The 24,069-nt window shown below is 42.7% G+C and overlaps 1 protein-coding gene across 1 annotated transcript; it reads left to right on the forward strand.

Moving 5' to 3' along the window:
- Positions 1 to 5,829: 5,829 nt before the first annotated feature.
- Positions 5,830 to 22,619, forward strand: LOC142101152 (endoplasmic reticulum mannosyl-oligosaccharide 1,2-alpha-mannosidase-like). Its single transcript, XM_075185386.1, has 13 exons — positions 5,830 to 6,055; positions 8,651 to 8,759; positions 10,142 to 10,275; positions 10,373 to 10,494; positions 13,468 to 13,577; positions 13,702 to 13,887; positions 15,545 to 15,693; positions 16,093 to 16,281; positions 16,364 to 16,554; positions 17,240 to 17,360; positions 19,428 to 19,625; positions 20,188 to 20,319; positions 21,230 to 22,619. The coding sequence occupies exons 1-13, from the start codon at positions 5,948 to 5,950 to the stop codon at positions 21,428 to 21,430; spliced, it is 1,950 nt and encodes a 649-aa protein (XP_075041487.1). The 5' UTR covers positions 5,830 to 5,947; the 3' UTR covers positions 21,431 to 22,619.
- Positions 22,620 to 24,069: the final 1,450 nt, after the last annotated feature.

The following is a 24,069-nucleotide window of genomic DNA, read 5'->3' on the forward strand; positions in this document are numbered from 1 at the left end:
AGCTCAATTTTAACTGACATAAAACATAGCTTTCAACACATCAGTGTTACATCAGCCTTATAAATAAGGGAAAACAAAGAATAACGAAGGTACAATTAATTTTAATAGGTACAGTTACACTTTCCTGTAAGGATTCGTCCAAATAAATATTACTCTCCGGCAACATCATCATCATCATCATTTGTTTATATAGCGCCACTGCTTCCGCAGCGCTGTACAGAGAACTCACTCACATCAGTCCCTGCCCCATTGGAGCTTACAGTCAAAATTCCCTAATATACACACACACAGACACAGACAGAGAGAGAGACTAGGGTCAATTTGATAGCAGACAATTAACCTACTAGTATGTTTTTGGAGTGTGGGAGGAAACCGGAGGAAACCCACGCAAACACGGTGAGAACATACAAACTCCACACAGATAAGACCATGGTCGGGAATTGAACTCATGACCCCAGCGCTGTGAGGCAGAAGTGCTAAACACCAGGGCCGAATATACCGCTAGGCACCTGCCTAGGGCCTAGCGGTTCTCAGGGGGCCCAGATTGGGGGGGGGGGGGCAGGGGCACATGGAGGATTTTTTTGGGGGGGGTTTCCTCCGCCCCCGAAAAAAAATTAATTCCTAGAGACCTGCCGCGCATGCGCGGCAGCTCCGTTTCGGCTGCACTGTAGTATACAGCAGGCGCCTAACTGTCAAAGAAGTGTCCGCGGCAGTGCTGTATACAATACAGCACCGCCGTGGACGCTTCTTAGACAGCGCCGCGGCTGCTGTATACTACAGTGCCGATATGTAGGGCACTTTTTAGCGGAGGTGGGGGGGTTTCTGGAGAACCATAAACCCCCCCCCTGCGTGCGCCACTGGGGGGGGGGAAGAAAAATAAATACATTTGCGGCCCCTCCCCCAACTTGCGGCGTGGCAAAGAATACTTGTGTAAATATTATGTGCATTACTAGGTCAACGTGCTCCTAGTGATCTGCCTGAATAGATAAAATTGCAATGTAAATATCACAATGAACAATGTTGGTTGACACATAAGCAGGTGAGTAAACAAAAGATAAGGGGGTATTGGGATAAACTTATGAAGTTAACAATCCATGGTTGATGCTAGAAACATAATTATCAAACCATTGATGAATCATTCAAATCATTATAAAAATCAGGATAATGGGTACCGTAACATTTAAGGAGGAAACGGTGGTCCTATCCTCAATCAACATGTGCACGTCTACCGATTTTGTAAAGATCTTCTGAAAGGGGTTGTTCAGGACAATGGGGTATATTTACTAAACTGTGGATTTGAAAAAGTGGAGATGTTGAATATAGCAACCAATCAGATTCTAGCTGTCATTTTGTAGAATGCACTAAATGATAACTAGAATCTGATTGGTTGCTATAGGCAACGTCTCCACTTTTTCAAACCCGCAGTTTAGTCAATCTAGCCCCATGTCTCTAATTATTCAGTTTCTAGGTAATAAGATTTCAGAGGTCATGGTCTAATCATACCTCAAATTAAACAAAAATCAGCAAAAAATAGTAAGGAGTTTTTGTCAGAGTGTTTTAGGAAATGAAAGACTCCACAAATGTCTGTGTAATCCTAATCTTAGTCTTATATCGGATATATTTATGGCATATCACTAACAAGGGTAATAAGTACTTCACAGAATAATTTTATATTTTGAAGTCCTAATGTTATCAACCTCTAGGATGACCGAATGTCAGGCAATTATAGATATAACAATATCTATAATAAAATTGTTTATTTAATAAAGTACTATAATAAAACGCATCAATCCAAAAAACTACAATGCCATAAAAAGATAAATAGTCTCACATAAAATAACTGAAACAATGATACATATAAGTACAGATTATATATCACACTAAGGGGCATATTCAATTGTTGGCATTACAGCCAAAAGTAACGGGCCCCGCGCACTATTACCGTCATTACGGTAATAGTGCGCGTAAATACCGTTATTACGGTACTTTTCTTGCTAGATTTCAGCTCGCGGCTCAGCTGAGACTAATGTTTAATGGCTTCGAAGTGTCTATCACAATTGTGGCGTATAAAGAATACCTTCACATGCACAGAACCTGATCATCCAACAGGCTCAAGGGCGCACGGCTTTGAGGGGGGCGCATAATTTTTAGTTGGTCAAAAATTGTGACAGAGAGAGGTATAAACTGAAATTAATTTTAAAAATATAAGAGAATAGTTGTTCTCCAAAGTAAAAAGAAATCATGAAAGAAAAATGTAGTAAGGTTTTTAATCTTGACGTATTCCCCTGGTAAAGGCTGAAGACTATCAGTCAACCATTGGTGGGCGCTTGAGGATAAGCAAATAGGATATGGATGGTGTGAGGCACAGGAGTGACAATCCCCTTCACTTTCACCCTCTGTAGAACTCGCTCATTACTCTGTTCTGCTACACACGTCTAATTTTAACAAAAATTAAATGAGTAACAATTTCGAGATTGGATCTCACGCAGCTTCCGGTGTAAGAGTGTTCTGGAGTATCAAAAAAAGACCCAACGCGTTTCGTCTCTAATGCGAGACTTTCTCAAGGGTGAATGGATGTAAATGGTGACTTATGTGCATTTTTGTGTGGCGCTATCTTGTGATTGGCTCAGGACAAGGACCCATTTATTTCATTACCACATAAATCAGACACAGTTACTATGGAATCTAAAATATGGTACCAAAAATTTCTTAAAGGATGTATTGCAATCCAACACAAATAGTTTTCACCACAAATAATGAAAACGATATACATATATATGTATAATAACTGCATTCAAAAGTGTCAAAATCTAACACTCTAGCAATCTATCATTACTGCAATAAAGTTTTGTATTGGATCTGCGGCTGTTTAGTGCACATAGAAAATACAGCCTATCGGGTATATGAAGTGAGTGCTACCCATTTCTAACAAGGTGGAATATTTCTTAAAATTATATCACAGAAAATAAATGGCATTATGTCACAATACTTTGTAATTAGGAAAACGTGTGTGTCTAATAACTGACACTTAGCCTGTGGTTTAAGTCTAAATTCCTGATTTGTAAAAGAAAAAGATGTGTATAGTTGGGGCACTCGTTAGAATGTTCTGATCGTTAAAAATTTGTATTATCTTTATTAAATCTCATTAAAAATTCATAAATCCTGATTCAGAATAATAGCCAAATATAAAATAGTGTACTAAATTAGTGAAAGTGAATAAATGTGTAATTAATGTGATTTAAAATTGCAGATGTAAAATATATATTATTTTGCTTTTGCAAGTTGGTATATCTATCTGTGTATGGGTGCAACTTTAGGTATAGAATATATATATACCCTGAGTAGATATAGCTATAAAGTTAAATCTAGAGGATTTTGAAAGAAATATACATTGTGCGACTGGAACTAACCATTTCTTCAATAGTTTAAATTCCCCAACACACACACAGACACACTAGGGTTAATTTTGTCAGCTCCAATTAATCTACCAGTATACGTTTGGAGTTCTAAACAAAAAAAAAACAATGTCCGCACAGTCAGGGTCCTCTTAACAACATATGGGGCCCCCGGGCAAAGCAGTGCACCGGGGCCCCTATATATATATATATATATATATATATATATATATATATATATATATATATAAAATAATGATTATGTATATGGGCCCTGCAGCCCAGGGGGCCCGTCAGAGGCAGCGAGAGAAAAAAGTTCCTGGAAAAAAGAAGAAGAAAATACTTACCTTGCTCTCAGCTGGCGATCCGGCTCCCTCCTTAGCCTCCTCCTCCGTGCTGTGCTCCGCAATGGATGTCGGGCGGGCGTGATGACGTCACGACCGACATGCACTGCGAGCGCCTTTGATGGGCCCCTTGGGCTGCAGGGCCCCCGGGCTTCTGCCCATCGTGCCCTATGGAAGAGACGCCCTGCGCAAAGTACAGTATGACATGGAGTACTGAAAGTAAAACACTGTACCAACATGATTTTGTATGCCCAAAGACTGAGGTATTTACATACTGAAATCCTGTTTCTTTATCAGCATACACAATATTTTTGTTATGCAATGCGACAAAGTTACTCTGAGTAAATATAGCACTTACCTTAGCTATGTTACTGGACTATTGTTGGTAGGAGGAACTGTGTAAAAGTAATATAAACCTAATTATAATTGACCGGTACCAGTGATTGCAATAGACAACTACTGAGGTTGGTACATTTTACTGAATAAAGTCATTTTATACTAATGACTTCATGATTTCATTCAAATGCTTCTTGTTTGCTTAAAAACTGCAATAGTTACATATTTCCAAATGGAGAAAACTGTCCATTTACAATAATTATAAATAATGTACTTATCAGTATTTTGTAATATTGTTGAGGTATGAAAGATTAGAAATGACGGCTGATGTATAATATTCATGTTACAGTATTGTCACAGAGACACGTCCATATAGTCTTGACATACATCAGGTACATTGTCTCCACCCAACTATCAGATACTAGGGACTGCAATCAGATACTAGGGACTGCAATCAGATACTAGGGACTGCAATCAGATACTAAGGACTGCAATCAGATACTGAGGGCAGCAATCAGATACTAAGGACTGCAATCAGATACTATTGACTGCAATCAGATACTGAGGGCAGCAATCAGATACTGAGGGCAGCAATCAGATACTGAGGGCTGCAATCAGATACTGAGGGCTGCAATCAGATACTGAGGACTGCAATCAGATACTGAGGACTGCAATCAGATACTGAGGACTGCAATCAGATACTAGGAGCTGCAATCAGATACTAGGAGCTGCACTCAGATACTAAGGACTGCACTCAGATACTGAGGGCAGCACTCAGATACTAGGGGCTGCAATCAGATACTGAGGGCAGCACTCAGATACTAGGGGCTGCAATCAGATACTGAGGGCAGCACTCAGATACTAGGGACTGCAATCAGATACTGAGGACTGCAATCAGATACTAGGGACTGCAATCAGATACTGAGGGCAGCAATCAGATACTGAGGGCTGCAATCAGATACTGAGGACTGCAATCAGATACTGAGGACTGCAATCAGATACTAGGAGCTGCAATCAGATACTAGGAGCTGCACTCAGATACTAGGGACTGCACTCAGATACTGAGGGCAGCACTCAGATACTAGGGGCTGCAATCAGATACTGAGGGCAGCACTCAGATACTAGGGGCTGCAATCAGATACTAAGGGCAGCACTCAGATACTAGGGGCTGCAATCAGATACTGAGGGCAGCACTCAGATACTGAGGGCAGCACTCAGATACTGAGGACTGCAATCAGATACTGAGGACTGCAATCAGATACTGAGGGCAGCACTCAGATACTAGGGACTGCAATCAGATACTGAGGGCAGCAATCAGATACTGAGGGCAGCAATCAGATACTGAGGGCAGCACTCAGATACTGAGGGCAGCACTCAGATACTAGGGACTGCAATCAGATACTGAGGACTGCAATCAGATACTGAGGGCAGCAATCAGATACTGAGGGCAGCAATCCACAACCAAAACAAATGCATTACTGGGAAACTGATCATTTTTATAACAGGGACATTTTTGGTGTCAAATATGCAACATCAGGGACAGCAGGCAGCTATGGCAATATAATGTCTTATTTTCACTGGTCACTATATTTAATTAGATTTACAGACTAGATTCTACCGATGGCTGCATCAGGGAAGGTGCCCTCATTAATGATGGCGGAGCAGTGACTGACAACTCATCTTTCACGGTCGGCCGCTAGAGGGCGCTCCAGCCCTCCCCGCGCAGGCGCAGTGTCCCCCGCATGGCAGTCGGCCGCCTGTTTACAGGGAGAGCTGGGTCGCAGCCTCCGCTTATGCTGACGGCTCCGCCCTCCTGTAGCTCCTCCTACTCGGGGGAGGCCTGGCATGGAGACTGGATAAACCACTGCGGCCATGTACAGCCCGCAACGCCGGGACTTCATGTCCGTCACTCTCATCCAGCCGGACGGGACAGGAGGATACAACAACAGCAAGAGCTGGAGGAGGAGGTCCTGCTGGAGGGTAAGACCCGTGGGCAGCCCAATGGTTCCTGTGCTAGAGACTGGCAGAGACCACCCTGCTGCCCACTGTGCACTGAGAGCCCACCTTAGTGATTCTCCAGGCTGCAAGGAGTTAATAACACCTGTCATCAGTATGCAAGGAGTTAATAACATCTGTCTTAGGTCACCCCCTCATCAGTATGCAAGGAGTTAATAACATCTGTCTTAGGTCACCCCCTCATCAGTATGCAAGGAGTTAATAACATCTGTCTTAGGTCACCCCCTCATCAGTATGCAAGGAGTTAATAACATCTGTCTTAGGTCACCCCTCATCAGTATGCAAGGAGTTAATAACATCTGTCTTAGGTCACCCCCTCATCAGTATGCAAGGAGTTAATAACATCTGTCTTAGGTCCCCCCCTCATCAGTATGCAAGGAGTTAATAACATCTGTCTTAGGTCACCCCTCATCAGTATGCAAGGAGTTAATAACATCTGTCTTAGGTCACCCCTCATCAGTATGCAAGGAGTTAATAACATCTGTCTTAGGTCACCCCCTCATCAGTATGCAAGGAGTTAATAACATCTGTCTTAGGTCACCCCTCATCAGTATGCAAGGAGTTAATAACATCTGTCTTAGGTCACCCCTCATCAGTATGCAAGGAGTTAATAACATCTGTCTTAGGTCACCCCCTCATCAGTATGCAAGGAGTTAATAACATCTGTCTTAGGTCACCCCCTCATCAGTATGCAAGGAGTTAATAACATCTGTCTTAGGTCACCCCCTCATCAGTATGCAAGGAGTTAATAACATCTGTCTTAGGTCACCCCTCATCAGTATGCAAGGAGTTAATAACATCTGTCTTAGGTCACCCCTCATCAGTATGCAAGGAGTTAATAACATCTGTCTTAGGTCACCCCCTCATCAGTATGCAAGGAGTTAATAACATCTGTCTTAGGTCACCCCTCATCAGTATGCAAGGAGTTAATAACATCTGTCTTAGGTCACCCCTCATCAGTGTGCAAGGAGTTAATAACATCTGTCTTAGGTCACCCCCTCATCAGTGTGCAAGGAGTTAATAACATCTGTCTTAGGTCACCCCTCATCAGTATGCAAGGAGTTAATAACATCTGTCTTAGGTCACCCCCTCATCAGTATGCAAGGAGTTAATAACATCTGTCTTAGGTCACCCCCTCATCAGTATGCAAGGAGTTAATAACATCTGTCTTAGGTCACCCCCTCATCAGTATGCAAGGAGTTAATAACATCTGTCTTAGGTCACCCCCTCATCAGTATGCAAGGAGTTAATAACATCTGTCTTAGGTCACCCCTCATCAGTATGCAAGGAGTTAATAACATCTGTCTTAGGTCACCCCCTCATCAGTATACAAGGAGTTAATAACATCTGTCTTAGGTCACCCCCTCTTCAGTATGCAAGGAGTTAATAACATCTGTCTTAGGTCACCCCCTCATCAGGAGTTAAGGGGCTATGAGCCCCCTCTGTGGTGCCAGGCTGCAAATAGTTAATTACACCTGTTATAGACAGCCCATGGCCCTGACATTGTGTAAATGCAGCCAAACAATAAGATCCCAGACTCCCTAGTTGCCGACTATCCCAATTTTCAAAGTCCCAATTTTCCCCCAGGAAATAACAATAGTATTCTGTATATCCCTATGTTCTGCCTTCTGAGTAGATCATTATTGCAGAAGTGTAATTGATATGCAAGTAAACAACGTTATCACTAAGTTCAGTGCAAATGTGACTTGTAGCCCCCCCTAGACAATACAGCGGGTGATACGCTTAGATGTCCCTATAAATAATATTTAAATGCTGCAACTCTGTGGACTGGACGTTGGGATTTGAGCACATTGTAATGTTTTCAGGCCTTAAATTGTTCCATATATATCATGTCACCTGACAGCCTATAGGTCAAAGTGCACAGAACAATTGCATCATTTGTGCATGACGTGTCCTCTGCATGTGGAGCCGAGATATAATTGACGTCTCCTGTGAACTTGGAGGTCTCCAGTGCACTTGGGGGCCCATTACGCACTGCGCAGCGGCTGGGTATTTGCATTGGGGGTATAATGGTAATTGTTAGCACGGGGAATCCCAGCAGGGAGGGAACTATAGACTATATGTGTAATTCAGGGGGCTCAGGTGGAATGAGACACAAAGACTGAGAAAAGCATTCTGCTGTAGAGATGCACTCTGCCCGGCTGTGGGGGATGGCTCAGGTAATTGGAGAGTATCTGTCTGAATGCCCCCTTGTATATTGCAATTGAAAGACGTGTAAATAGCCTGTTGTGCAGAGCTTCAGTCCTTTCATAGGTACAATACATTCCATACACACTGTGTGTGTGTGTGTGTGTGTGTGTGATTACATGTTTTCAAATTTAAATAATGACAAATGATGTATGAATCAGTAATTTGTCATTAAGTATGAACAATGGACTGTATAATATCCATAGGTCACAGTATTGTCACATACAGCACTGTCATTAGTGTTGCCTGGGGTATGTCGTCCCCACCCTAGCATGGATTGTGTGTGTGTGTGTGATGGTCTACAGCTCCCGTGACCGTTTATCAATCTCTATTTCCTGTACTATCTTGCAGAAATGGAAGCAGCTGTCTCGACTGCAGCGCAGTCTCATCCTCTTCCTGTGTGCTTTGCTGACTGTCTGTGGGGTGGTCTCTTTCTCCAACCTGGGCGAGCACTGGAAAAGTACGTGTCTCAATTTAGATTAAAAAAAAATAATCTTTGTTTATAACTACAGCAGTAATTGGGTGCACACAGACAAAGCAAGAATCCGCTATTTAAATTTCACTGCATTAACCCTGCAAACTATTTTTCACACTATTCACTGCATTATATTCTATTGCGCTCTCTTGTTTCCGATCCACTAGCGCGCACTCGGGCATGCTCGCTCTCTCCCTCTCTCTACGCACTCATGCGTGGTTTCTTTCTCTACCAACAAATACATCTAGACATGAGTACACAGAGAGAAAAGACTGATCTCGCATTTGTACAAGAACACATAATTTCTATCTTTATACACTCACATAGGTGCACACGCTAAATACACCCTAAATGTATAAGGATTGATAAAATACGGAGGTAACATAATGGGGTAACACATTACTGGGATTTAAATTATACTCTCTTGTGAGAGTGGTTTAGTAACATCCTATAATATCTTGGCTGGTAAACTATAATGTAATGTATAGAAGGATTATATATACCGTATATATCATCATCTATTTATTTATTTATATAGCGGCACTAATTCCGCAGCGCTGTACAGAGAACTCATTCACATCAGTCCCTGCCCCATTGGGGCTTACAGTCTAAATCCCCTAACTTACACACACAGACCGAGAGAGACTTGGGGTAATTTAATAGAGGCTAATTAACCCACCAGTATGTTTTTGGAGTGTGGGAGGAAACACACGCAAACATGGGGAGAACATACAAACTCCACACAGATAAGGTCATGGTCGGGAATCAAACTCATGACCCCAGTGCTGTGAGGGAGAAGTGCTAACCACTGAGCCACCAATCTCTATAAAGTAAAAGATTTTGTCCCTTATGTCTGTCTGTGTTTCTGATAACTGATACATGGCTACTTTGTCTATATTGGTATTACATTATAGTGAGTTTGATAACAGAATGTGGGCATTTAGCGACTAACACTGATTTGTGTATGTGGAGGTCAGTCGATAACTGTGATACTTGGGTGGTCTAGAACACGGTCAAACAAGGGAACCGCGTCAGTCGCTATCACGGATTCTTAGTTCTAAGTTAAAGGGAATACGTTATTCAACACTGAACTGGAAACGTTGTTCTACTTTCTGTCTCTCGAGCGCAATGACATCCTTGTTTATTGCATGCACTGTCCTAATTAAGGCACAATGGGGGGGGGCATTTAGAAAAGCAGAGCACAGAAAATCTGGAGCACGATGTGGAATTGAGAATTTTATAGTGCCAAGTATGATATTCTCGCCGCATACAGCGCCAGCCAATCAGGAAACGAACAAGGAGGGGTGTCAGGATTTTATATTCCAGTTCTATTAACTACTTACTGATATATGTGTATGTTGGTCCAGATTTTACGAACCTGACTGAAAGGAACGATGAAGGACGAGACTTGCCCGGACTTAATCCAGCTCAACCGGCCGTGTTGCCGGCTCCTAAACAGGCGGATGATGGTGACCCCGAGCCTCCAAAGCCCCCTCTGCAGGTACAATGATCAATCGGGGGTAGTGGGCTACATTTATTTTAAAGGAGCTTTTCTGACCTACACACTAAATATTGTAACTTTTTGTTTTGTCATCTAGAAATCCAGGAGACCCAACAAACGCGGGCCGCCAAATTTACACCCCCCACCCACCAAGAGCCCAAAACTGGAGGACAACGAGCAGAGACCAGAGGAGGCAGAGAACCAACAGCCTATCATTAGGTAGATGACTTGTGTCCTCTGTAGTCCCAGGGGCAACAGGAAGTCCAAACACGTGGTTTCCTGTTAGAGTAACTGCAAAAGCCTTGCTGCTATCATTTCCTTTGCTTACTCCATGGCGCCCTTTATAATGGGCACCGTATACTATTCAAAACTGTTCCTAGTTTAGAAATCATGGAGGTTTCTAGAACCGTTCTAGATTTACAAATATATATAAATCCGTTTATGTACACCAGACGTTACCTAATGGAGTCGGTGAACTCTATTCTCAATGCAGTAGGGAAGGGAGATTTTCTAACGTCGGCTTACAGGATGCCTATTTCCACATTCCTATTGGAATTCAGCAACATCAACCCTTTGGGCCGTATCTAGACAACATTCTTGTCATGGCAAAGTCGGAGCACGTTGCTAAGAGCATCGCAACACAAGTGATCAGGTACTTACCACGAAAAGTCACCTTGTACCTTCTCAACAACTCCAGTTCATGGGAGCTCAGATGCTGTAAAAGACGAAGTGTGTCCTTCACAGGAAAGGCTGCTCATGATTCAATCTTTGGCACACCAAATTCAGTGCCACAGACGGATTTCAATGAGGACTCTTCTCTATCTCTTAGAGATGTTCTCTTTTGCCGTAGGTATTCTTCCATGGGCAAGGTGGCATATGCGAGACTTTCAACCGGATCTACTTGTCCAGTTGGCTCCCAAATTAGATTCCTTAGATGACAGTCAGTCTTTCAATGATGACAAAACAGACATTCGACTGGTGTCAGTATTCAAGGGTAAAACATCAAGGAATGGCTCTTTCAGAACCAGAGTGGATGGTGCTTACGAGACAGGATAGGGGAGATCATCTGCTTACAAAAATGATACAAGGCACATGGCCAAAGAACGAAAGAACTCCGCAGTTGAGTGTTCTGGAAATGAAAGCAGTTTGGTGTGCAAATCGGCATTTTCAGTCTCTAGATCAGAGATTCGGTCTTCCTGATATCGTTTTCAGTCAAGGTAGTCCAGTTGTACTCCCGTCTCAAGGACAACAGGGAACTTTGAGTAGTCCAGTTGTACTCCCGTCTCAAGGACAACAGGGAACTTTGAGTAGTCCAGTTGTACTCCCGTCTCAAGGACAACAGGGAACTTTGAGTAGTCCAGTTGTACTCCCGTCTCAAGGACAACAGGGAACTTTGAGTAGTCCAGTTGTACTCCCGTCTCAAGGACAACAGGGAACTTTGAGTAGTCCAGTTGTACTCCCGTCTCAAGGACAACAGGGAACTTGGAGTAGACTCTCTGTCAATACCGTAGACTTTCAAGCTACGTTCGATGGTCCTTACTTTTCCCATCATTGTCCGCACTCTGAGGAAATGGACATAGTAGTGATCCTTCAGTTTTGGCCAGCCACTCATGGTTTGCAGTGGCTTGGAGAACGCTTCAGGTTCAATCTTGGCTTCTACATGCCGGTGAGATCTTCTACACCATATCGAACGATCACTATTGCGAAACAAAGATGTCTCTAATGAAGATAATGATAGTACAAATTCAAGCAAGGAAATATAATTCTTCTATTATTTATTATAGAATCTGGAAACTATTAATTTTGTGGTGTAAAGAGAAGAGACAGAATATCGCAGCTGGCAGTATCCCAGTTATTTCGGAATTTCTTAAAGATGGTTTTGATAAAGATCCGGCTATCTACTCTGAAAGTTCAGATAACTGCGCTCAAGCATTCTTTTTGCACCTAAAGACCTTATTTATTTATTTATTTATTTATTTTTAAACCGTAAAAGATTACGGCCTGGGATTAAAACCTTGGTGGCAGCTTGAGGATCTAAATTATTGTTTTGGATGCCTTGATTTTGGAATAGTTTCAGCCTTTTCTCCTGAAATTGCTGACTGTTAAAGTACTGATTCTAGTAGCAATTGCATCCGCTCGTTGAGCGGGAGAACGCAGAGTCCTTTGGGAACATCTATGTAGACTAAGTAGTGTTAAGAACTAATCTGTCTCATTTACCTTGTTTCCTCTTTCATATCGGCCAAGAGATTATCATCTCTCACAGACAACTAATAATAGGACGAGCAGTTCCATTCTCTGACTCCAGCTAGAGTGATATCCAATTAAGGCTGGGTACACATTGCAGAAAATTTCTCCCAATGCGATATTGTTAACTATTTTACCAACGATTGAAAGTTCCAATCAGCAGCCTATTTGTGTGTACACACTATACACGTTTTTGAAAAGACTGTGACTCTATAAACACTATAGAGATCTGCCTACGCTGCGAGCTGTGAGTGCACTTCAGAATTGACCAGACATCGTTGAACGAGATTTTTAGTCCGTTTTTATAAAATAATATCAAACAATTTGATGTGATTTGAAACGATAATCGTTTATCGTTGGAGTGTACACACTAATGCAATGTCGTTTATCGTGTGATCGGCCCGATAATCAGGTGGAAAACCCGTAGTGTGTACCCAGCCTAACTTTCCCCAACAACCTGTTTCGGGAAGACTTGAGACAAGTTTTGGATGTGCTCCATCCAAACCTAATTTGATAAGATGTATTGGAGATGTTATTGCACGGGGCAGAGGTGTGAAGTGCCTGAAATTCTAAAAGCAGATTCTACAAGGGCTAAGGCTACCTCCTGGGCACGCAAAGCTCAGGCCTCTCTGGCAGACATCTGCAAAGCAGCTGGTGATCATCTCTTCACGCTTTCACCAGGCCACTGTAGCACCACTGGCCCCTCCCGTATGCATATGTCAAACACTCTACAAGCTCAGTTCTCCAAATCAGGGCTGCAAAACTGTCAGTCACTCTGTGTCTGCTATGGCAAAATGCTGCAGAAGAATAAGAAACTTTGCGATCGAACCTGTCTAGACCTCAATACTATGGCCCATGAAGATCCCTGTTAGAACCCGTACATACATTGATACTTTGGCCTCTCGCTGTAATACAATCTCACTCCTGTATATATGTTTGTACCAACAGCTGGAGAGGAGCAGTGATCGAACCAGTCCAGACCTCTGCACCTACTGCAGTCAGAATGAAGGAACCCACCAAAGCTCCCTCTCAAGAAGTTGCAGAGCCAAAAGACCCAGGTATCGATGGTTCACTTCATTGAAAGTGTCTTGACCAACTATCTGAAATCTAAATTCATTTGTTTGATGTATTGCTTCCTTCTCACTCTTTTCTTCACTTGTTTTCTTCCTGATCGCCCTTTAGTCCCCACCAGCGAGCGGCAGGAGGCTGTGGCTGAGGCCTTTCGACACGCGTGGAAGGGTTACAAGCAGTTTGCCTGGGGCTACGATGAGCTGAAACCTATCTCCAAATCCTACAGCGAGTGGTTCGGTCTCGGCCTCACCCTCATCGATGCCCTGGACACTATGTGGATCATGGGGATGAAAGAAGGTGATTGTCTCCTCTAATATGAGAGGGAACGAGCCCTCGCCTGCTATTTGCCTGCTGAACAAATGCTCCCAGTTCCGTGAAGAACTTGGGACGTTCCTGGTTGTGTATTAAGTGGTGTCTTTTCCATTTACAATGCAATCAAGTGGGGAGGAGATACCAGAACATAATTAATTAAAATTTGTGGGGAAAAAAAACCTTTAATGACTCTTGAAATTCATAAGATTGTAAGGAATGACAAGTAGCTGTTTTGTCCTAGATAGCAACAGTTTTTTTTTATCATAATTAACAGGAAAAGAGATTCTGCAATCCACAAATGTATCATTAGCCCATGTATACAGCTGGGGTATATTATTTACGCACTATGTTGGTTATGTCATGACAAAGCCTCATATATAATAATATAGGATTAATGAACTCACACTGTAGCAGTATATATTAATTATACAGAGATTAGAAGTTACTGAGGAGTTCTGTCATCATATAAAGGTATTATCTGTATAATTTTATAGTAGACAAGATTGCCTAATGAACCCTGAATTGATTGACCTCAGAACTCTTTATACAGATGTTTACAGGAGTTTATATCACTTCTGTATTCTAAAGACAATGAAATCGGGAGGAGCAACTATACAGAAAATAAAAGTTGGTTTATGTAAAAGATGATTTGATAACTGTTTAGAATATGTATAAAAGTTTTCAGGAGATTATCAGCACTGAAGATAATTGAGATAAAGTTGTGGGGGGATGATTTCTTCCTACGCAGAGCAGACTTCCTGTCCGTAATCCCATTGAGGAACACTATGCGGACGGTGGCTAACAGAGAACAATCGCTGTTCTCCACTATCCTGACAAAATGCAGATACAATATTACATGTCTTAACTGTTGTTAAGGTGGGGGAACTATTACATGCGTAGATGCTATCAGTAGCTCTCTTATATAAAACTGTGTACTTTAAAGGATTCACAAAATAAGTTATATAATTAGAGGGAGTCTTTAACACAGAAATGCAAAAGTCTGACCTATAGGGGTAGATTTATCAAACCTTGTGAAAAGAGGTGTTGCCCATAGCAGCCAATCTAGTAGTGTGTATATATATATATATAATTATATATATATATATATATATATATATATATATATATATATATATATATATATATATATATATATATTAAAAATCCATCCAACAGCGCCCCACTTCTGACTGCTGTCTGGTTTTAATTCGGGATATACATCCAAACCCCCAAAAAAACATATAAATAAATACTGATCTAGTGGGATGTGCTAGAAAACATCTACAATCTGAATCCACCTGAGTGTTTTCCTACAACACACTACGTTGGTGCAGATAACCGGGGTATCAGTTGTTTTTGCTCCTAATAATCACAAATACTGTATCTTTTTGTAAGCTGGGTATTAACGTTGACCTGTATGAATTCAGTTTCCAACGATAGTAGTCTTAGCTTTTACGTACTCCTCTCTTTCCTACTCGATGCAGGAAAATTTACGCAGAACTACTGTTTAGTTTTTTTGCTTTGTTGATTCGTTGTTGTTTTACCCTGTAAAACACTTGTACACATGTTTGTATTGCATTGCAGTTTGCAGCTAGGCGAGCGAGAGGGTAGACACTAAACCATCTCTGTCTCCTGCCTTCAGAGTTTCAGGAAGCCAAGGAGTGGGTGGCCTCCAAGCTGACGTTCGACAAAAACGTTGATGTCAACCTGTTCGAAAGCACAATACGGATATTAGGAGGGCTGCTCAGCACGTACCACCTGACCCAGGACCCCCTGTTCCTTGATAAAGCGGTATGTCCCCCTCTCCATTACTTTTTACGTTGTTTTAGGGAACGATGTTTCTTCTGCTCTGTGAGCGATTGGTCTAGTCTAGTGGAATGTGGAACCTCAAGTACAATGTGCTGTTTCTGCAGGAAGAGCCGGGAGCATTTTGGACATGATGAAAATTGTTCCTCAGGTAACTGAAGCCAAGGTGGCGTTGCCCATAGCAACCAATCATACGTGCTTTTCATCTTGTAAACCGTACTATAAAAAAAAAATGACAGCTAGTATCTGGTTGCAATAGGCAACACTGTGTTACCTGTGGAATGTTTCATGAATGTCTCCATATAGAATCATTATCCATCTTTGTCTTCTGTAAGAGCGTATTGAAAGCCTTATCGTCATGAGCTGTTTTCACTGTGTCCTCAGAAAGACATTGGCACTCGCCTGCTCCCAGCCTTTAAAACCCCATCCAAGGTGCCTTACTCCGATGTGAACATTGGCAAAGGCACAGCCCACCCGCCTCGATGGACATCTGACAGCACCGTGGCCGAAGTGACCAGCGTCCAGTTGGAGTTCCGAGAGCTGTCTCGATTGACGGGGGATGACCAGTTTAAAGTAAGTGGCTCCCTTCCTCCATGTTTCAAGTCTATCAGGTCTCCTGGAGGATGGCGGTTTCTAATATTCCTTTCTTATTCAGAAAGTGGTGGATCAGGTCACCCAGCACGTCCATACCCTCTCTGGGAAACGTGATGGTCTCGTGCCCATGTTTATCAACACAAACAGTGGTCAGTTCAGCCATCTTGGAGTCTTCACCCTGGGCGCCCGAGCCGATAGCTACTACGAATATTTGCTTAAGCAGTGGATTCAGAGTGGGAAGAAAGAGAACGCGTAAGTTCCTTGTTCGATGGCTGTGTCAAAGCGAGTTTGTTCTCCGTATGCTGTCCGAGTCCCCAAATGCTCCAATACTGCTCCGTGTTTCCACCCCTGTGACCTATCCCTTTCTCTCCAGGAGCTCCAGTCATTGCAGGAGGAAGCACCGTGACGCAGACTAAGCACTGGGCACTTCCTCCTGCAGTTACTGAATGAGTAGCTCTGGTGACTGTGGGAGTAGATGCAGCACAGAGGAGAAGGGAAGGCGCTGCTGTCAGTCACAGGAGGTGACCAGGCTGGGTCTTTGTGTCACCTTTATTGTATGAGTGACTTTGGGACTAGGAGTAGAGGTTCTGGGGAGGAAGAAGGTGTAGGTTGGTGATCAAGGGGGACCGACACTGGTCTTTCTGTCGTTTCATTCGGTTCCAATATTAAGTTCGAGTTCTAGAACTTGTCACCCAGTCCTATGAAAGCAATATATAAAACATGTCTTAATATGAGTCCATTTGTCTGTGGCCTCTTATAGTTTCCTTCTGACCCCTCCCAACCCTTTTACTGGTAACATGAGAAACTTCTGTTCCATGTGGGGTGTATGAGAAGGACAAGTTCCTCTTGTCCTCCTCTATTCTGACTAATCTTATGTGCGTGCCGCCGACTCTTGCTTGCTTTGTGACCATCGAATTTGTTGTCTGTCCGTCCACAGGTTCCTGGAAGATTATATGCAGGCCATTGAAGGTGTCAAGAAGAACTTGCTGCGGAAGTCTGAGCCAAGTAGGCTGACGTTTGTGGGGGAACTTTCTCACGGACACTTCAGCCCCAAAATGGTGAGGTTTTTACGCTCCTTTAAAGTAGGTCAATAAATCTCCTTCTTGTTTACGTCTTAATTGTTTAAAGGTCAACCTGTTTCTTAAATTAACCCGTTGGCTAAGTAGAAACAGTAACTGCTTAACTTTGTTTACTGCTTGTATTGAGGTCACTTCCTTAAATATTCTATATAGATGCAAAGCTTGGCTGTATATGTAAAGTGTCTTGTATTGCGCTCTACCGCCATCTTGTGGAAGATCAAGAGTACTGCGGTCTTTTAATCTAAAAAATGTGCTGATGTGGTCGGATTATTTTAGACAATGTCCATTAATAGGCAAGTGCCTAGTCGCTGAAAACACCATCTGCCTCTATCTATACTGGATCCACACAAAAGCACACTTAAGTAGGACTCCCACCATAGAGGACCTGATTTCCACACAATGGAAAATCTGAGCCCTGTGTCAGCCCCACTCCCTAATTTGTTATCCAGGTTAAAAATAATTTTTCTTTGTCAACTAACTAATGAAGCCCAGGTTATTGCTATTGGAATATTGGTGGGAAAAGCAAAAGCAGTCTATTAGGACATTGTGAAAAGCAGTCTGGTTGGTATATGACGTATAAGGGCCCCTATCACTAGGCTGTGCACTACAGCTCTGTATGCTATTCTCAGTACCTGTGCATGTGCATTACTGCACAGTGCTACTTCTCTTGTTTTGCTGGATAATCTACTAACTGCTTGTAGTCTAAGGCCCATTTCTTTCAAATAATTTTATAGCGTAACCTGAAGTGAGGTTTTGCAGAGGAAAGCTAGAGACTGACAATATGTGCCAGGAGAGAAACGGCCATGAAAAATATCCAAACACCCATAACCAAATATAAGACAATATTGGCCCTGTGCGAATGCTAATTTTTATGTTTTTGTTGTCTTGGCGACAGTGTTCCGCTAAAGGACTTAACATGGGGCAGCACGGTGGCTCAGTGGTTAGCATTTCTGCCTTACAGCACTGGGGTCATGAGTTCAATTCCCGACCATGGCCTTATCTGTGTGGAGTTTGTATGTTCTCCCCGTGTTTGCGTGGGTTTCCTCCGGGTGCTCTGGTTTCCTCCCTCACTCTAAAACATACTAGTAGGTTTATTGGCTGCTAACAAATTGACCCTAGTGTGTGTGTGTGTGTGTGTATGTTAGGGAATTTAGACTGTAAGCCCCAATGGGGCAGGGACTGCTGTGAGCGAGTTCTCTGTACAGCGCTGCGGAATTAGTGGCGCTACATAAATAAATGGTGGTGATGATGCCCATTCTTTGTAGAGAAATAAGTACTTTCTACCATGAGCTGCAGTGACGTCAGTCAGCCACCTGGTGGTGCTGCTCTTATAAAGGAGACATGAGTAGGGTTTTCAGGCAAGGTTGTCATGCTTGTCCCTTTCACTTGTGTTTTAGCAGCAACAATGTTGAAGTATTATTTGTTATTTGCTCGTCAGGTGACATCTCTGCCGACGGTGCAGAACCACACCATCTGTATTGTTTCTGGTTAAACTATAGTGTAATACAACGCATGACCTTCACATATGTTCTCATAACAAGAAAGTTTTCCATTCTGTATATAAAATAGATTTGGCCACTTGCGGTTACCTTGAAGGAAGAGTATGTAAAAGCTTAATCATGTTGTGCGTTATTCCGTTATAGCCCACTGCAACCTGGCTGTGTCCTGTCAGTCAAATGCAAAAAGTTGAAATCTTTGACAGTGTACAATAAGTTAGATCTGTCTATTAACTCTACTGTAGTTGAAAGACTGATCTCGCTGCTTTCTTGAACTTTTTTGTTTTTTTTCCCCCTTATTGCGAATTCCCTGATTATCCGGCCCTCTTTTTTTTTTTTTTTTTTTAAAAAGTAAATGCCCCCCAGTGTCTTGAACACATGAAGGGGGCATTTACTTTTTTTTTTTTTTTTCTGTGAGCGGTTACATTTCCAAATGAAGTCCCTTGAGACTAATGGTAAAACCGTGTACCATGGATAATTGTTATAATGCCCCTTTTAAACCATCCTGTGATAATAGCTTTTTATTCTGATCATTACTCTGTGCCCACAGGACCATCTGGTGTGCTTTCTCCCGGGGACGCTGGCACTGGGCGCCCACAACGGTATAACCAGCGACCACATGGAGATCGCTGTATCTCTGATGGAGACGTGTTACCAGATGTACAAGCAGATGGAGACCGGTCTGAGCCCAGAGATCTCTCACTTTTTCCTGCACGCTGCCAAGGGGAGCAAAGACATCGACGTCAAGGTGAGCAGCCGCCATCGCTAGTCGCCGACCACTGGTTCGCGGCTCGTGCTTTATCCACTGTTATAGAAATCGGAACTGTCACCGCCAAAGGGCACTTGTGGCCTAACTTTAATCCCTGGCATTCTTTAAGCAGATACCCGCCTTTGTAGGGATTTACTTACCCCTCCTAGGGCCCCTTGCAGTTTGCTTGTTTCAGCACTGGTCCATACATGCTCTTGACAAGTGCCCTCTGCTGGTCAGATGCAGTAAAGCTGGCATACATGATGCACAGGAAGAGTGCCCAATCTAAGAGCTAGCTCTCACATGTTGTTACATCTGCTGTCCAGCATAGGTCCCTAGACACACACATTATATACATTGTGTCTCCATCCATGTAAATACATGGAATGCCGTGTATTTCATCTAAAATGTGTCTGGAACAAGTGTCCCAAAATGTGCCTGTTCCTCTGACGTCTGTAATGTGTCCAGTAACATGAGATACACGTTCCTGTATATGTGTCAGTCGCGCTCTGAGCTTTGTGTGATCCTGACGCTGCGTTTGTCTTTTCCGTGAAACCTGCAGACCGCGGACAGACACAACCTCCTGCGCCCTGAGACGGTGGAGAGCCTGTTTTATCTGTATCGCTTCACCGGCGACACCAAGTACCAAGACTGGGGCTGGGAGATTTTACAGAGCTTCAACAAGTACACACGGGTACTGTATTACCGCAGAGAACGGTTTAATAACCTATTTAATACCCTAGCGCTGTCAGTAGGTGGCTCCATCACAAGCTTATTGCTGTAGGTGTTGGGGCTTACTGAAGAATGTGGTGTAAAGACCGATAATGTACTGTAATCCTTAGCAGCCAATCAGCTGTCTAATATCCGCCTGGTTAATTTACTAATTCTGAACCGTTTGCAGTAGGTTACAGCACATGTTCTATCTGTACCGTTGTATTAAATGAGGCCCGTTTTTATTGGAGCAGAAATATTCAGCTCTCTGGAACCTCTCCTTCTTGAGTGTTGAGTGTTTTTGGTCTCTGGAGCCCAGAGCAACAACCACTTATAGAGGCATCCCGCATCGTTACACCAGCGGTTTTCTTCCATTGATTCCTGACGCGGTCGCCATAACCAAAACATCACCTTTTTCAGTTTTAACAATATCTATTTCGGGTATTGGACTTTTCATATATTGCACCTTGACTCAGTAATCTGTTGCTCAAAGGAGACCTCCAGCAAAAAATAGCACACGCTCCGTAGGAAAGCCTCATCCATGAGTAGCAGTCTTCTTGTGTTTTGTTTTGTTATCTCTGTAGTATTTAGTTACCTACTGTTCTTAATCATTTTCTATTTTACTGGTTACTTTTGTTTCTTGCTCATTACAGTGACATTTGCTGTACGTCAGGCATTATACGATAATTACAACAGTTCCTTTATGGGTTATAAAGTTGATTTGTCATCAAGACAAATCAACTTTGTAACCCAAAACATAAATATATACCCCCTTCCCAAAGACACGTGAACTTTAATAGTCGTCTGGTGGAACCCGTATTTGATGTTGTGAAGGCACAAGTGTATTCTATGTGGTGAGGACCTGTCCACTAATATACATTACATTTTCTCAGGTCCCCACTGGAGGTTACAGTTCCATCAACAACGTTCAAAGTACCACCAGCCCGGAGCCACGGGACAAGATGGAGAGTTTCTTCCTGGGGGAGACGCTGAAGTACCTATTCCTGCTTTTCTCCGATGACGTAGATCTTCTCAACTTGGACAAGTTTGTTTTCAACACTGAGGCCCATCCGCTTCCAATCTGGACATCCTAGCAGATGGAGATTACCGCTAAACCTTTTGTATCTGATTGAGCAATTGGGTCCCCCCTGCTGGTCAGCGAAGGTCAGCGTCTGTTAACGCTGCTGTACTCAATACATCATGGTATTCCGTTGTAGGTTTTCTTGTCTACTGTACCAAGCAGAACATTATATCCACGGTCCGGTACATGCAACGGGTGCAGAGGATATCAGACCTAGAACCCGTCAGAACACCAAACTCAGGACTAGAAGACCGGACCTTTTTAAACACAGAGGCCAGTAGAGCGACCGCCAAGAAGGACTACGGAAACTTTGTGACTCTTGTAATGTGATCTTTTATAACTCAGGAATGAAGCAGATTAATCTGAGCCTTCAAACGCAAACATTTAATTCAGAAATCTGCCAGTGCAGGACTGTCGTTTAATTCAGAGATCTGCCAGTGCAGGACTGTCGTTTAATTCAGAGATCTGCCAGTGCAGGACTGTCGTTTAATTCAGAGATCTGCCAGTGCAGGACTGTCGTTTAATTCAGAGATCTGCCAGTGCAGGACTGTCGTTTAATTCAGAGATCTGCCAGTCCAGGACTGTCGTTTAGTTCAGAGATCTGCCAGTCCAGGACTGCCGTTTAGTTCAGAGATCTGCCAGTCCAGGACTGTCGTTTAGTTCAGAGATCTGCCAGTCCAGGACTGTCGTTTTATCAGGCCAGAAAGCCGTCCCGCTTGTTTTACTTGGGAACACTGTGACTGAATTCCACACTAGCTGCAACCACGTATCCCATCCGCTTAACGTGTAAATATTGATGGTTTAATCCCCCTTCCCATCTCTTAATTTCTAACAATCCAATCATTCCAAACTTGGATCTATAGGTGCCCGGGCGTTTCAATCACGTATATCGATAAGGAAATGGTTTGTTTTTCACTTAATTTATTTCTCGATGTTTACTATACTGTTCAGAGGTCTATTAGATACTTTCTCACTATAACTGGCATTTTAATAATTTATTCTCATGCCTTTTAACTGGATATTTGTACTGTTTAAGGGGTTGTCCATTGGTTTCAGATAAGAAGACACCACTTTGCTATGTGACGGGGGCAGGTCAGAAAGAGATATTGAACAAAAGTTAACAAGCCCTTTAAATCACGATTTAGACACGAATATTTGGCCCAATTAGATTAAATTTTTGGTTTTGGTTTTTAAATAGAAAATGAGTTTGCTGTCTATTACTGCTAGACACTCCTCATCCTGTTTCTGGTCCTGCTTGATATCATCCAACGTGATACACGTAACACTGCACTGTTTTTGGGGGGGGGGGGGGGGGGGAGTGCAAACCAAATCGTATTGTTATAAGGTGGCCCGTTGACTGTTGGCAGATTGTATAATGTGTGTGTGTGGTTCACCAGTCCTTCTGTTGGGCAACCGCAGATAATGATTTTGTCCCATGCGTGTTAAATATTACTGAAATGGTTGAAAAATAATATATGCTTTCTTTATAATATATATAAAGTTTTTATTTGATATTAGTGGTGGGTTACATATTTTGGTGTGTGAAATGTGTATATATGTATAAATATATTGATTTTTTTTCTCCTTTTATAGGGGTATCTCCAAAAGGGTCCCTTAGTGGTAAAGATAGAACAAGTCCTAAATAAAAAAATGCTTTAAGTAAACCTTGACACAATGTTGTCATTAAATCTCCACGCCCGCCCCAATGATACAGGTGACACAGAATAGAACGTTTCCTAAATGAGGCAATATGGAGTCTGGAGATACAGGTCAACCGTCCATACTTTGCTAGATGCCATCGTTGCTTAAGGCAGTGCTTCCCAAACTTTCTCAGCTTGAGTCCTGTTTTGTTTTTGTTTAAGCAGTTTGGGTACATAAGTACTTGTTTCCTTTACAGTGCCCCTTTCATCCTCCGTTAATTTTCTTACCTTTTACTCGCTCTTCGTTTTTCTTCTCTTCTATCTTCTTTTCTTCTGTCTCCTCTCTGCCGCTCCTTACTGAAAATGACAGGTGTGATGACATCAGTGTGAAGGAGGGTGCTGTGCGCCGTACTTTTTTATTTTTTTTAGACAGAGGTGAGCGCTTGGCGCCCCCCACTTACCGCCGACCTTGGCCGCAGCACACGGTTTGGGAAGCGCTGGCATAATGTAGAACTACCTGCAATTTGTTTTAATTAAAGACCATAATGTATTATTTATAACAACCGGTGTGGTGATGGCGGCTATGAGCCTGTCTCCAGCGGCCTTTCCAGTAAATTTTATAACCAAAACCAAATTTGTTCCAGTTTCAGCGATACGCTGCAGCCTGGCCAAAAAAAAAACCACGGTGTCCTGGACATACACTCAGGGCTTGAGTCAGGGAGGGGAACAAAGCAAAAAAAAAAAAAAAAAAAGTAAGTTTGATCCTGGACAAACCATGTTACAATATAAGGGGTGCAAATTAGTTTACTATTTTGCACGTAAGGAAAATATTGGCTTCTTTTCATGTAGCACACAAATACTGTCTAGGACCAGACGGTGCAGAGGTAAGGACTGTATCAGACACCTTACCTCTGCACCCTCTGGTCCTAGATGGGTAAGGTGTCTGATACAGTCCTTACCTCTTCACCCTCTGGTCCTAGATGGGTAAGGTGTCTGATACAGTCCTTACCTC

The sequence above is a fragment of the Mixophyes fleayi genome, chromosome 9, assembly GCF_038048845.1.
Source record: "Mixophyes fleayi isolate aMixFle1 chromosome 9, aMixFle1.hap1, whole genome shotgun sequence".
NCBI classification, from domain to species: domain Eukaryota; kingdom Metazoa; phylum Chordata; class Amphibia; order Anura; family Limnodynastidae; genus Mixophyes; species Mixophyes fleayi.

Coding starts and splice junctions, on each gene's coding strand:
- LOC142101152 (XM_075185386.1), top strand. CDS start 5,948: ATGTACAGCCCGCAACGCCGGGACTTCATGTCCGTCACTCTCATCCAG. Junction 16,555..17,239: donor AGTGGGAAGAAAGAGAACGC/GTAAGTTCCTTG, acceptor GTCCGTCCACAG/GTTCCTGGAAGATTATATGC. Junction 20,320..21,229: donor GCTTCAACAAGTACACACGG/GTACTGTATTAC, acceptor ACATTTTCTCAG/GTCCCCACTGGAGGTTACAG.